The 13,851-nt window shown below is 48.7% G+C and overlaps 1 protein-coding gene across 1 annotated transcript in view; it reads left to right on the top strand.

Moving 5' to 3' along the window:
• The first annotated feature begins 6,300 nt into the window (after positions 1-6,300).
• LOC118089440 (peroxidasin homolog) overlaps positions 6,301-13,851 on the top strand; it is a 56,968-nt gene continuing 49,417 nt past the window's right edge. The window contains exon 1 of the mRNA XM_035124116.2: positions 6,301-6,532. Within this exon, the coding sequence (XP_034980007.2) occupies positions 6,366-6,532 (167 nt within the window). The 5' untranslated portion in view covers positions 6,301-6,365. The remainder of the gene's footprint in view (positions 6,533-13,851) is intronic.

Raw genomic sequence — 13,851 nt, 5'->3', positions numbered from 1 at the left:
CGCACGCAGAAGGAAGCTCTTCTCCATAGGTTTCGTTTTCATATGGTAGCTGAAGATGTACATAGCTGTAGAGATGAAGGTTTGCAGGGGTGGGGAGTACTTTCTGAGGCATGGGGAAATGTTGGAAGCAAATGATTAAAAAAAAACAAATTTTTATCAAAATAAAATGTCCTGTGTCAATAAATATGTTCCCAATGTAAGCCTCCTTCAGTTGCTTTTGCTTGGTGTTCAGAAATCCCGTACTGGAATGATTTTCCAAACTGCTGTGGCTAGAGAGACTGATGCTGGAGAGACATGTTTCGTTGCAGCTGGGGCAGAGGAAGGTGTCCAGTTGTGCTGCTGTAGATGCACCATGGCCTCTGCACTCCTCCCAGCAGTCATTTCTCATCACACTAGAGTGATATTTAGCCGCATTGATCTGCTGCTTGATTTCGGTGGAGTTGAGGGTGGATGGCAAGCTCAGAAAGAAACCAATAGCAGAACGTCCTGTTTCTACCACCTGAAAACCAGCAGCAATGAAATGCCAGAATAATAAATGTGCTATTGTGAAAGACCTCCATATTATTATTATTATTATTATTATTATTATCATCATCATCATCATCATCATTATTGAAGTCTGGTGTTATGCACTGTTAATACAGTCCATGAAGTTTACCTGGAGAAAGAGTGACTTCAGCACACAGCAATAGATGGAAATGGGTTTGGAATTTGGGGCAGGGGAGCAGCTGGCCCCTCCCCCCAAAAATGTGCTAATGAGCTTCCTTGCTAACAGTAACTTTGGATGCATAAGGGGTTGTTTTTACTTGCAGTGGTACCTCTAGTTGCGGACACGATCCATTCCGGGGTGCCGTTTACACCCTGAAAAGTCCGCAACTAGAGCGGCGCTTCTGCACATGTGCGAAGCACATAGAACACTTGTGCGCACATGCCGAAACTCGGAAGTATACGCTTCCGGGTTTGCCGCATTCGCAAGCTGAAAAGACGCAACAAGAACCTAACGCAACACAAGGTATGACTGTACTGGGAAATCTTCAATAAAGTGCAGGGCGGCATTTTGAGGACAACATCGTGTCAACTCTGCAAAAAGCTTGCATGCACAAGCAGCCCTTGATATCTGGGAGCACTCACCATAGTCACATAACTTGGCTAATCAGTCGATGCATCAAGCTTTTGAGAGAGAGAGAGGAAATACTTTTGTTGCCCACTAGGGGGTGCGCTCTTCCCAAGTTGTAGGAATCCTCCAAGGAGGATGGCTTCCAGCAAAGTTTGTCCTTGGTTGTTGAGTTAGAGCCAAGGAAAACAAATAGCAGATTGTTTGGAGGCTTGAAACATGGAACTGCAAGCAACAAAGTCTTCAGTGTCGTGCTAGAAAGCTGCTGTTGTTTTTTTTACTGCTGTGTGGCTTTCCTTTCAAACCATGCCAGGTAATCGGGGTAGTGAAATGAAAGGTGCCGGAAGAAGACCCTTCCTCTTTAGCGCTGCCATCACAGAATGAGCAAGCTTCCAATTCCCTCTCATCAAATTCCCTTTTAGGTGTAGGTGCAATTGAAATACCTTGGCATTCTGTCCTATTGCAGAGTCCTAAAATGTGCCACCTTCAACCCTCTGCCGAAACAAAAAGCTTTACAGTGGAAGTGTATAATCATGCTCTTAGAGCACAGTGTTGGGAACTGCCAGGTGGGGCGCAGGCTTACCAAGAAGTAAAATAGGAGCAATTCAAACTGCCGTGCATGAACGCGCACTGCGCATGCTCACACATTCATGCACAGGAGAGGAGGAGAAAGAGAGGGGTCCCAGGATTCAGCCTGCGCAACCCTAGTCAGCCTGCGCTGAAAAACCCTGCTATCATACCACCCATGCAAAGAACGAGCAGGTGCACCCAGATTAATGACCTCGGAGCAATAGTTCCATCTCACTCATGCATGAGAGCCAAGCCACCCACTACAAAGAAAAACAAATAATCCTTAGTTATTGGTACACACACACACACACACTGATTGGCCTGGGGAAAGATTCTTTCCTTTCTTAATCCCCAGCGGAGCAATGAGTCAAACCCCAAGCATGAGCAAATTCATCCACTGAGTCATCCAGGGAGGGGGAGATGGGGAATATTTCTTTGCAGTGATTGGCAGTGTTTGCTTGAATGTACAAGTGCATATAAATTTTGATGGTGGCAGAGGGCTGCCTGTGGTTTTAAAAGACCCATGTTGGGGAACACGGGGGTTGTTTTTACGTCTTGGTTACTTTGGATTTAATTATTTTGTGTTGCTTTTCATATTTCGTATTTGAGATGCTTGTGTAAAGTGGCCATTGAGCTTAATTGACGGTGCTGGTCATATTATTTGACCCCATGCCCCATGTAATCTCTAGCTGCATAATTCCTCTGTGCTCTTGGGCTGAGGACCAAGGACCGTGGCGGAGTAAGGGGGAGTGGTGGGGGCAATCCGCCCCGGGTGTCACCACTGGGGGGGGTGACAAAATGCCAGGCGGCACTCACCGCAGGGCCTGCAGCGCACCCAAGCCACGCGCCTCTCCTGGGAGCGATACGGTGGCTTGGGCGCCCGCAGGCTCCACACTACCCCAAATGGTCCACCCGCTGCCTCCCCCTCAGCTGTAGAGCGGCTGAGTGGGAGGAGGCAGGCAAACTCCTCCGAGGCCCTGTGGAGCATCCTGCCCCGGCTGGCCCCGCCCCCATGGGCAGCTGGGCCCGCCCCTGGGCGCAGGGCATGTGCGCCACCCCAGGCACCCGATCGGCTTGCTCTGCTGCTGGCAAGGGCAGCCCTTCCTTACCCCTGTGGGCCATAACTGAAGGCTCTCTGAAAAGAAATTGCTTCCTTTGCCGCTGAAGAAAAAAGCTGTTCTGTGAAATACTTGGTTTTGACTCCTTAATCCTCAATTGAAATGATAAGTATTGTAACTGCATTTACTAGCAGAATCCCACAAGTGGTGACATTAATTAATCACCCAAACACTTAGCAGTTTTCTCCAGATCAGTTGCAAATTAGCTAGGTTGCTGTTTTGGGCATCCGTCTGCCTCAGGACACAATGGAGGAGTGCCCCTTTGTGGGTGAAGTCAAACAGTTGGATGGTTACAGCGCCTGCTGTGGCTGTAGAGACCGATATGGGAGAGACATGTTTTGTTGCAGCTGGGGCAGAGGAAGGCATCCGCTTGTGCTGATGCACCATGGCGTTTCTTCTCTCTGTGCTCCTCCTCCTCTGGTCACTGCTGTGGATGCACAACCAAGACTGACTGTCTTGAGGCACTGCAGTCGTCTGCAAGGGATCCCCACAGGGCTGGGCTGATGCTGCCAGCTTTCATATCACGTCTGCAGACATCTTTTTAGCACAGAGTGGGTCTGCCAACAGGCCTTGTGCCTGAAGCCAGCTCCTCGGGGAGCTAGGTGGCCCATTGATGTCACAGGTAAGTCTAGAAGGTAGATCTCTACATTGATTGGTCCGGCAATATCTGGGCATTGCCAAGTTGCTCTACAGGTCAGGTATGGGGAATCTGTTGCCTTCCAAGTGTTGTTGGACTGCAACTCCCATCGTATCTGGTCATCTGCAGGACCATGGCTTCCTCATCCTTACTATAGGGGCAACTAGGCTTCTTTGGCCTGGTGGCTGCATTCACCCTTAGTCAACCTCCTGGGACCCTTTATCTCATACACACTCATACAGACAACTGCCCTCTCCACAGATTTTCATCCTCTCACCACTGCTAGAGATGGGGCAGAATTTTGATCCAATTCACACTGGGAGCCGAAGCAATCACATTTGCACTTTTTGGAACTCTCTGAGAACTGAAGCACAGCCAACCTTCGATAATTTGTAGTTTTCCGAATTTTGTGATGCTGTTCGCCAACCAAAGGATGTTTACAAAAATGCAAATACTGGTGAAGACAACAGGGGGGGCACCATATTGAGGAAAATAACTTGCAAAAATCCATGTGCTAGTAAAAACTGCATACAAAAAACATGCTTAGGAGAAATTTGCACTAAAATACTGTAGAATTTCCACGAAGATTAAAAATAAATAAATCACAAACTGAGCATTGACTGTGATATATAAATGATGGAAAATTATAATGAATGGTGGGATGCTCTTCATGAATGCGTCCAACTCTGCCAGAAACACAGTGAGGTTCTTTGCTCCGACAACCACAATTAATTAATGTTAGTTAATGCCCAGAGGCCGGCCAAGTGTGAATAATCCCCAAAACTCATGACGGCTGCTCTATTTGGCACTGGTACGGCCTTAACTGGAGCAATTTGTCTGGTCTGGGTCACCGCATTCTAAGGAAATTTGGGGGTGGGGGAGTAGGGGAGACCAAGTGAAGGCAACTGAGGGCTTAGAACAGACGCCCCCAAATTCGGCCCTCCAGATGTTTTGGAACTACAACTCCCATCATCCCTAGCTAACAGGACCAGTGGTCAGGGATGATGGGAATTGTAGTCCAAAACATCTGGAGGGCCGAGTTTGGGGATGCCTTGCTTAGCCTTAGAACATTGAGCCCAAAGCCGACCATGGAACCAGGGCAGGGCCTGCTCAGTCAGTGTGGAGCCAAGATGGAATCTGGGTAGAGCCTGGTGGTCCTTGCCTGGAGAAACATCTAGGATCACCTTCCAACCAAGGACATGGGGCTTCGATCCCCACAGCAAAGCAGCACCCCACCGCACTGAATCCCCTCCCCCCCATACCAGGTGAAGAAATGCTCTCTCCCAGTTCAGAATAAGAGCAGGGGGGTTGAATCCTGTAGGAGCTGTCAAGAGCCTTCACCTGCCACCCTTAGATGATGATACCCCACCCGTCTGGCTGGATTGCCCCCGCCACTCTGGGCGGCTTCCAACATATATAAAATAATGGAATCAAATCAGGTATCAAATCTGCAGGCTGTTCCTCTGTGGGTAGCTCTTCCTATTATCTTATTAGCGGGGGGAGGAGGAGGAGGAGGAGGGAAGGGCAATGTACACATACACACCTGAGTCTCCAAAAACCAAATGCTCAAATGAGAACATTAGGCAGCTGGGAACAGATGTGTGCAGCCAGTGCAGGTTTTAATCCGGTCCTCCCAATCAGCTGAAGGTCAGGTGGATGTGGTTTTAGTAAAATGATCCAAATAGAAGTCCCTAGTGGACCAAGATTGGCCCATGAACCAGAGTTTCCTAGTCCTGCTCTAGAGTTTTCAGATTTCATCGCTGCTTATCAAACTGAACATGGCGGTTTCAGTGGTTGGGCCTATTGAACTCCTAGTCCAGGGTTGAGAAACCGATGGCAGTCTAGATGTTGCTGGTCTGATGTTCCCATCAACCCTGACCATTGGTTGTGCTGGTTGGGGCTCATGGGAGGCGGATTCAAACATATCTGGAGGACCAGAGGTTCCTCACCACGCCTTCAGCCACTGGCGGAGGAATGGGGGTGTGGAGGGAGCAGACTGCCCCCGGCACCACTATTCCGGTAGGTTGCCATAGCGATGGGGGCCCCAGACATGCGCCGCGCACCCCCCATGCACCGGGCACCACAGACAGCACATCACGCCCCAAGAACGCGTGCCACACCCTTGCGGGCGGCGCACCATGCCCTTGTGGGCAGCGTACCACGCCCCCGGGATGCACACCATGCCCCAAGCATGCACACCACGCCCCCCGGGGGCACCAGCCACACCCCCACCTGCTCTCCGCCCCTGGTAGTGGAGCATGCAGCGTCGCCACTGCCTACAGCACCTGTCTCCTACAGCACTTAGCCTCCAAGATCAGGGCGGTATACCTAGAGACAGGTACACCCCCCATGTCATAGCTGTTTGGTGCACCTGCAGCATGCAAGCCCTTGTGGAAAGTGCTTCCTTTTGCTGGTGATGCTCTGGTGAAAGAGCACACCAGCCATTAGCAGTGTCTCTAGAGTCTGCTACATCTGCGTACCAAGGGTGATGGTGCCTTTGCCCTTCCACCGTTGCATCTCTTTAGGAACAATGGCTGGGTCTCCAAGCTCCCTCTGCAAAGCAGGCTTCTCTGTCCCGTCCCCTCCACCGAGTCCTGAGACCCCCCCCCTGCCACCCAGGGAAAACGAAAAGTTCCTGCTAATCAGGCTGGGAGCCAAGGCAGAATTAACAATGAATCTGCTGTGGAGAGCAGAGCCCAACTGGGGTCGCAGTTAGATTTTCGGATGTTGTATGTGCATCGTAAGCTGGGAGGGTGGGAGCTGGCCTGTCAGGCTGCCTTAACTTAATTGGAAACATATGTCCGTGTGTGTCCCCACCTCCTCCTCCCCCCCCACTTCTCCTCCTCCCCGTCCCTCAAGGCTGGGAGATTTCGGTCTGCTTCTTTGCAGCTCAGAATCTGGGGGACTTAGCATTCCTGCAAACACCATGCTGGGCAGAGCCGCAGGCCTCCTCCCCAGCATCTACCTGGTGCTTCTCTTACCTGTCTTGGCCAGCTCCTGCCCCAGCCGGTGCTTATGCTTCAGGACGACAGTGAGATGCATGCATTTGATGTTAGAAACCATCCCTGAAGTCCCACCTCAGACCAATGTCCTGTAAGTAGCACTTTCCTTTGGGGATTCTCCTCTGGGTGTTAAACTGTGTGCACCAGTTTAGCGGAGTGCCGCTAGAGCCGGGCTTCGGATCCGGAAGGTGGGAGGGTCAAGTTCCACCTCTGCCACAGACCCACGGTGTGGCCTTGGGCAAATTATTGTCTCGTGGTTGCAGTTCCTTGCCTCTACATGGGAGAGTGGACCTACCTTGGAGAGTTGTTGTGGCACCAAAGGCATTCACATTTCTGGAGAAACTATTGGAAATTATAAGTTCCCCAAGGCTGTGGTGTGTGTTTGTATGTGTTATTGGTTACAAAGCACTGGAAGTTGCTTTGCAGAAAAGAATTCTGCAAATAGTGGAGATGAGCAAAAGCAGTTTTATATTCCTACTGCACCGTTCATGTACCGAGCACTTGAGAGCAGAAGCAGGAAAAGAAAAGGTCTCTGTCTCCAAGGAGTTTACAGTCTGCCGTTTCACACGGGGGAGAAGACTGAGGAAAAGAGGAAAGTCAGAGCTAACAAGAGAAGAATGTGCAGAAATGCACTCACCGTGTTTAGGTTTTGCTGCGGAGGATTTGCAGAAAGGAGGAGATGTTTGGAGAATGTTATAAAATAGCATGCACTTTTAGTGTGTAAGTGGATCTTTATGTGACTTGCCCACATTTGTTCAGAGCATCTATTTCCTTCCAAGTGCTAACTCGATGTCCTGGTCACAGTCCCTCAAATGTGGGGATTTACAAGTGGGGCCCCAAGCAGGTGGCCTCATCCAAGCAACATGAAATGAGATGTCAGCTTGGGGAGTCCCTCATTTGCCTTGTTCCTTGGGGAGTGTGTTTGTGTGTTTGTCTGCCTTTGTGTGAGTCAAAGGTAGACATTTTCACGTGAAAAGGACACAGCTGTGATTCCTGCACTGCAGGATTTTGGGCTAGAAGACCCTTTGGGGCCCTTCCAACTCTACAATCCTGTGACAGGTGCCCTTCTGCATCTCCCATACATTTAAGTGCATCTCCTTGTAAAGTACTTCCTGGAAGATTGTGCCCAAAGTTTTGATGCCGCCAGGCCCAAAGTTTGGGTAAAATCCTGTTGTCAGAATACTCCACTGTGTGTGTGTGTGTGTGTGTGTGTGTGTGTTCATTCGTTCAACATACGCCGGTCTTGCATTTCTAAAAGCAAACACATGTGCTTTCTAAAAACTTCTTTGCACTTTTAATGTTCCAGTTTCCTTTATCTTTAAGCTGCAGCTTAGCCTTTGGAGGGTGGGGTGCAGACAGAACGAATGAACACAGTCCTCATTGAACCAACTCCAGCAGAAATATACAGGGGTACCTGTGTGTAAATCTGCAAAATTCCCAAACGTCCACTGGATTGGGTGTGGCTGGTGTGGCTGTGTGTGTGTGAAGCTGAGGAAGTCCATGCAAAGTGGCTGGGAGAGGGAAGGAATGGGTGAAACTGACACGGCTGGAGAGGAAGGAAGTTGCCTTAGCAGTCTGGGTCTGAGTCTCAAAGTCCCAGGATGAAAGCAGAGGGTAGGGGGGGGAGTGCATTTCTATTGCCGACCAACATCTGACAGAAGGAAAATAGGTACACTTGTTTTCAGTTAAATGAACAAAAAGGTCCATAGTATAGTATCAAGGAAGCCAAAAGGGCAAGCCACATCCAGGATGTCTGCCAGCCCTTTTTATGAAACATTAGCTGTAAAGCACACGTTTCAAGCTACCAAGTGTTCTTCCACATGTTCCTGGCATAGATGTTCCTGTGGAGTTTCTTGTTTTGCATTTTTTGGTTCAAGGTTCGTGTAGCATCTCAGCCCTCTCTTTAAACACAGGAAACTGCCTTATGCAGTCTTCAGCCCATTGGTCAATCTAGCTCGGTACTGTCTACACGGGCCGGCAGCAGCTCCCTAGAACAAACTAAGGCCCGGGGTCCGGATGCGGCCCAATCGCCTTGTAATCTGGCCCGTGGATGGTCCAGGAATCAGCATGTTTTTACATGAGTAGAATGTAAAAACATGAGTAGAATGTGTTCTTTTATTTAAAATACATCTCTGTGTTATTTGTGGGGCATAGGAATTCATTCATATTTTTTTTCAAAATATAGTCCGGCCCCCGACAAGGTCTGAGGGACAGTGGACCGGCCCCCTGCTGAAAAAGTTTGCTGACCCCTGCCCTAGAATTTTCTGGCAGGGAGTCTTTTCCAGCTCTGTCTGGAGACACTGGGGATCGAACTTGGGACATTCTACATGCAGGGCAGATGCCCTACCACTGAGCCACAGCCCTTCTGTAAGTTGGGAGAAGCAACAGCCCTGAACAGGAGGAGAGGCGAACTTGACCCCTATGCCTCCCGCAGGTTTTGCTGATTTATCCAATCAGCATTAAACACTGTTTACAAAAGGCTGTCAGGGGTAAGTCATCTGTTTGAAGATTTCTATTTGTTTGTTTCATTTATATACTACCTTTATCTTCTGAGGATCTCAAGGGGGGGTGTTCTCCCCATTTCACCCTAACAACAACCCTGTGAGGTAGGTTAAGCTAAGAGATGGTGACTGGCCCAGGGTCACCCAGTGAGCCTCATGGCCGAGTGTGGATTCGAACCCTGGCCTCCTGGGCCCTAGCCCAACACTCTAACCATTATGCCACACTGGGTCTCATTATTATCATTTATTTACAAAGTGCTGTGTAGACAAGGTCTGATTTAAAAGATAAAGCACCCTAAGAAGGCCTTGTAGTTGCCCATCATTCGTAAGCACCCGGGCAGCAGACTGAGCAGGTACACTAAGTTATTTATTTCATACAATGAATACACCCATTGATTGTACAAATAAATAAAAAAAGGGAAGAGAAAAACCTCAAAAGGTTTACAAAAAAAAGCATTTTGCACTTGGCATGTGGACCCTACTGTACTGAGATTCATCATATTCCTCTTCAAATCATTATTTATTTCTTCATATACTGCTGTGTCATTAAGGGGAAAAAACACACCAAAGTGGTTTACAGCAGTAAAACCGTGCAATGAAAACTATTTTAAAAAGTTAAAGTCAGATATCAATTAACCATTACAGACAGTGGCTTAGCATGAGTGACATTTCCTCACCAGTTCTCCAAGGGACTGATATAACTTGGATTACATACATTTTTGTTCCTGAAGTTCCTTAAAAGTTCACCAGAAGTTTCTCAATAGCGAGGGAGGGATAATTGAGAAGGTGTTTCCTGGAACCATCAGGTTTGCTTTGCAGAGCATCTCCTATGGGTCCCCTTTTTGGCAATTCGAACTGCAGGTGCAGGAAGGGAGAGCAAGCCAGATTGAGATGCAGCAGCGGTGGAGGAAATAGTTAAAGCCCCTCTACCCCCACGCCAGGATCCCAGTCCGGATTAGGTCCCCCGTGCCTGCAATCCCCTCTCCCGCTTTAGTCAGCATGGGCCAGAGCTTATTATCAACAGCGCCTCCATGAGCCAAACACTGGAATGACCTGCAAACCAGTACAAATAGTCATACCTTGGTTTAGGTACGCTTCGGTTTGAGTACTTTCAGTTTAAGTACTCCGCAGACCCGTCTGGAACGGATTAATCCACTTTCCATTACTTTCAATGGGAAATTTCGCTTCAGGTTAAGTACGGACTTCCGGAACCAATTGTGTACTTAAACCGAGGTACCACTGTACTGCAAAATGGTACAAATGCATGTAAGTTACTACAATTCGCAGGTGCTCAGTGCCTGACTAAGGAGCAGGAGAAAAGCCTGTTGTTGTTACAGGACTGAGCCTGCATCATCATCATCATCATCATCATCATCATTTATTATTTATACCCCGCCCATCTGGCTGAGTCTCCCCAGCCACTCTGGGCGGCTCCCAATCGAATATTAAAACAATACAGCATTAAATATTAAAAGCTTCCCTAAACAGGGCTACCTTCAGATGTCTTTTAAAATTAGGATAGCTGCTTATTTCCTTGTCATCTGATGGAAGGGCATTCCACAGGGCGGGTGCCACTACCAAGACGGCCCACTGTCTGGTTCCCTGTAACCTCACTTCTCGCAATGAGGGAACCGCCAGAAGGCCCTCAACACTGGATCTCAGTGTCTGGGCTGAACGGTGGGGGTGGAGACGCTCCTTCAGGTATACAGGACCAAGGCCGTTTAGGGCTTTAAAGGTCAACACCAACACTTTGAATTGTGCTCGGAAACATACTGGGAGCCAGTGTAGATCCCTCAGGACTGGTGTTATGTGGTCCCGGTGGCTGCTCCCAGTCACCAGTCTAGCTGCCGAATTCTGGATTAGTTGCAGTTTCTGGGTCACCTTCAAAGGTAGCCCCACGTAGAGCGCATTGCAGTAATCCAAGCGGGAGATAACCAGAGCATTCACCACTCTGGCGAGGCAGTCCGCCGGCAGGTAGGGTCTCAGCCTGCGTACCAGATGGAGCTGATAGACAGCTGCCCTGGACACAGAATTAACCTGCGCCTCCATGGACAGCGGTGAGTCCAAAATGACTCCCAGGCTGCGCACCTGGTCCTTCAGGGGCACAGTTACCCCATTCAGGACCAGGGAGTCCTCCACACCTGCCCACCTCCTGTCCCCCCAAAACAATTATTCTGTCTTGTCAGGATTCAACCTCAATCCGTTAACCGCCATCCATCCTCCAACCGCCTCCAGGCACTCACACAGGACCTTCACCACCTTCACTGCAGATGTACTATATACATTTAGAGCACATTCCCCCTCCCCCCGAAGAATATTGGGAACTCTAGTTCGCCCCTTACAGAGCTAGAAGTCCCAGCGCCCTTAACAAACTACAATTCCCAGGGTTCTTTTTTTTTCTGGAGGGGTGCCTTAAATGTAAGCTGATCAGCCGTGAATCACCCAGATACCCAGCTGTCCTGATGTACAGCCTCCGTTCACACAGAACGTTACAGCGTGGCCCAACAGACTTGTGTGACTCCTCAAATATCCCCCAGACCCCTTTACACCACACAACCATTCTATGGCTGATGCCTGGGGGAGTTCCTTGCCAGAAAAGTCAACGTGGGAAGCAATCCTTGATCAGAGAACGTCTGAACGCCACTGCCCCCTGCTCTCGTAAAACACCCCCCCCCCCCTGCTGCTGCCAATGTTTAAAACGTCTTCCTTGGAGAAACAGTCCACTCCTGCCCCTTGCAGCTGGAACCTGCAGATTGAAGCCAGCAACCCGCTTAATGAGAAATCCCGCTTTATCCCAAAGCAGAGAGGGCAAATGGACAGAGAGGTCAGCGCTGAAAATATGTGATGTATATGTGTTGGCTGCGGCCTGTTCCTCCGGAGCAACAGCAGCCCAGATGTGATCTGGCAGGACGGAGCCAGCAGCTTGCAGAAAAGCAACAGCTGTGGGCCGTTTGTGCAGACAGTAACTTTCGAACCAAGTAGGTCTTAGGCCATTTGTCTCGTAGTGCCACTTTTGGGTGAGTGTGTTTTTTTAAAGTCCAGGTTTAAGGATATATGGAAAAGAGAGGAATATCCGGCTGGAAAGGGGGTGGCAACTCATAGATCCTACGCTGGTGAGATGTAGAAATTAGCCCAGGCATGGAGAAATTGATAAGTGAAAAGCGTTTCTCCTTCTCTCATAAGCACTAGAACCCATGGACATTCGTGGCAGCTGAGTGTTGGACGATTCAGGACAGATGAAAGAAGATTCGGGAAAGATAAACTGTGGAACTCACTGCTGCAGGAAGCTGTGATGGCTACCAACCTGCATGGCTTTAAAAGATTAGATAAATTCATGGCGGAGGAGAGGGCTCTCGATGGCTACGACTGGAGGCAGCAATGCTTCTGAATGCCAGTTGCAGGAAACCACGAGAGGAAAGAGGGCTCTTGTGCTCAAATCTTGCTTTTGCGGGCTTCCCACAAGCATCTGGTTGGCCACTGTGAGACCAGGATACTGGATGAGATGAGCCACTGGCCCGATCCAGCAGGCTCTTTTGTGTTCCTACGGTTTTATTCCCTCTTATGTTACATGCAGAAATAGACTAAGGTCTGGTTTGTATATGCCCCTCCATAACAGAGCCCATTTACAGAAATGTCTGAATTACTGCTGTGTATGCACATCCAGAATTCCCATTAAGGCCCTCAAAATGATGTACACCAGCCTTTGACAACCTGGCACTACCCAGCTGTTTTGGACTACAACTCCCATGAGCTGTGCTGGCTGGAGCTGATGGAGTTTATAGTCTAAAAAATTTGGAAAGCACCAGATTGGCAAAGGCTGGTGTGCATCATTCTACCTGTATCACCCATTTCACCCTAGCAGATGTTGTGGACACAACTCCCATCAGCCTCAGTCAGTGTGGTCAATGATCAGGGATGATAGTATTTGTAGTCCACAACAACTGTGCTAGGCAGATCCTTAATATTCCCTAAGAAATAGGGAATCATAGAATCATAGAGTTGGAAGAGACCACAAGGGCCATCCAGACCAACCCCCTGCCAAGCAGGAAACACCATCAAAGCATTCCTGACATATGCCTGTCAAGCCTCTGCTTAAAGACCTCCAAACAAGGAGACTCCACCACACTCCTTGGCAGTAAATTCCACTGTCGAACAGCTCTTACTGTCAGGAAGTTCTTCCTAATGTTTAGGTGGAATCTTCTTTCTTGCAGTTTGAATCCATTGCTCTGTGTCTGCTTCTCCGGAGCAGCAGAAAACAATCTTTCTCCCTCCTCTATATGACATCCTTTTATATATTTGAACATGGCTATCATATCACCCCTTAACCTTCTCTTCTCCAGGCTAAACATACCCAGCTCCCTAAGCCGTTCCTCATAAGGCATCGTTTCTAGGCCTTTGACCATTTTGGTTGCCCTCTTCTGGACATGTTCCAGCTTGTCTGTATCCTTCTTGAACTGTGGTGCCCAGAACTGGACACAGTACTCCAGGTGATGTCTGACCAGAGCAGAATACAGTGGTACTATTACTTCCCTTGATCTAGATGCTATACTCCTATTGATGCAGCCCAGAATTGCATTGGCTTTTTAGCTGCTGCATCACACTGTTGACTCATGTCAAGTTTGTGGTCTACCAAGACTCCTAGATCCTTCTCACATGTACTGCTCTCAGGCTAGGTGTCTCCCATCCTGAATTTGTGCCTTTCATTTTTTTTGCTCAAGTGTAGTACTTTACATTTCTCCTTGTTAAAATTCATCTTGTTTCTTTTGGCCCAGTTGTCTAATCTGTTAAGGTCATTTTGAAGTGTGATCCTGTCCTCTGGGGTATTAACCACCCCTCCCAATTTGGTGTCGTCTGCAAACTTGCTCAGGATGCCCAGATGGGCAGGGTATAAATAGTAATCATCATCATT

Source organism: Zootoca vivipara, chromosome 7 (genome assembly GCF_963506605.1).
Source record: "Zootoca vivipara chromosome 7, rZooViv1.1, whole genome shotgun sequence".
Taxonomy (NCBI): domain Eukaryota; kingdom Metazoa; phylum Chordata; class Lepidosauria; order Squamata; family Lacertidae; genus Zootoca; species Zootoca vivipara.
Note: the sequence above shows the minus strand (reverse complement) of the source record. Positions and strands in the feature narration are given on the sequence as shown.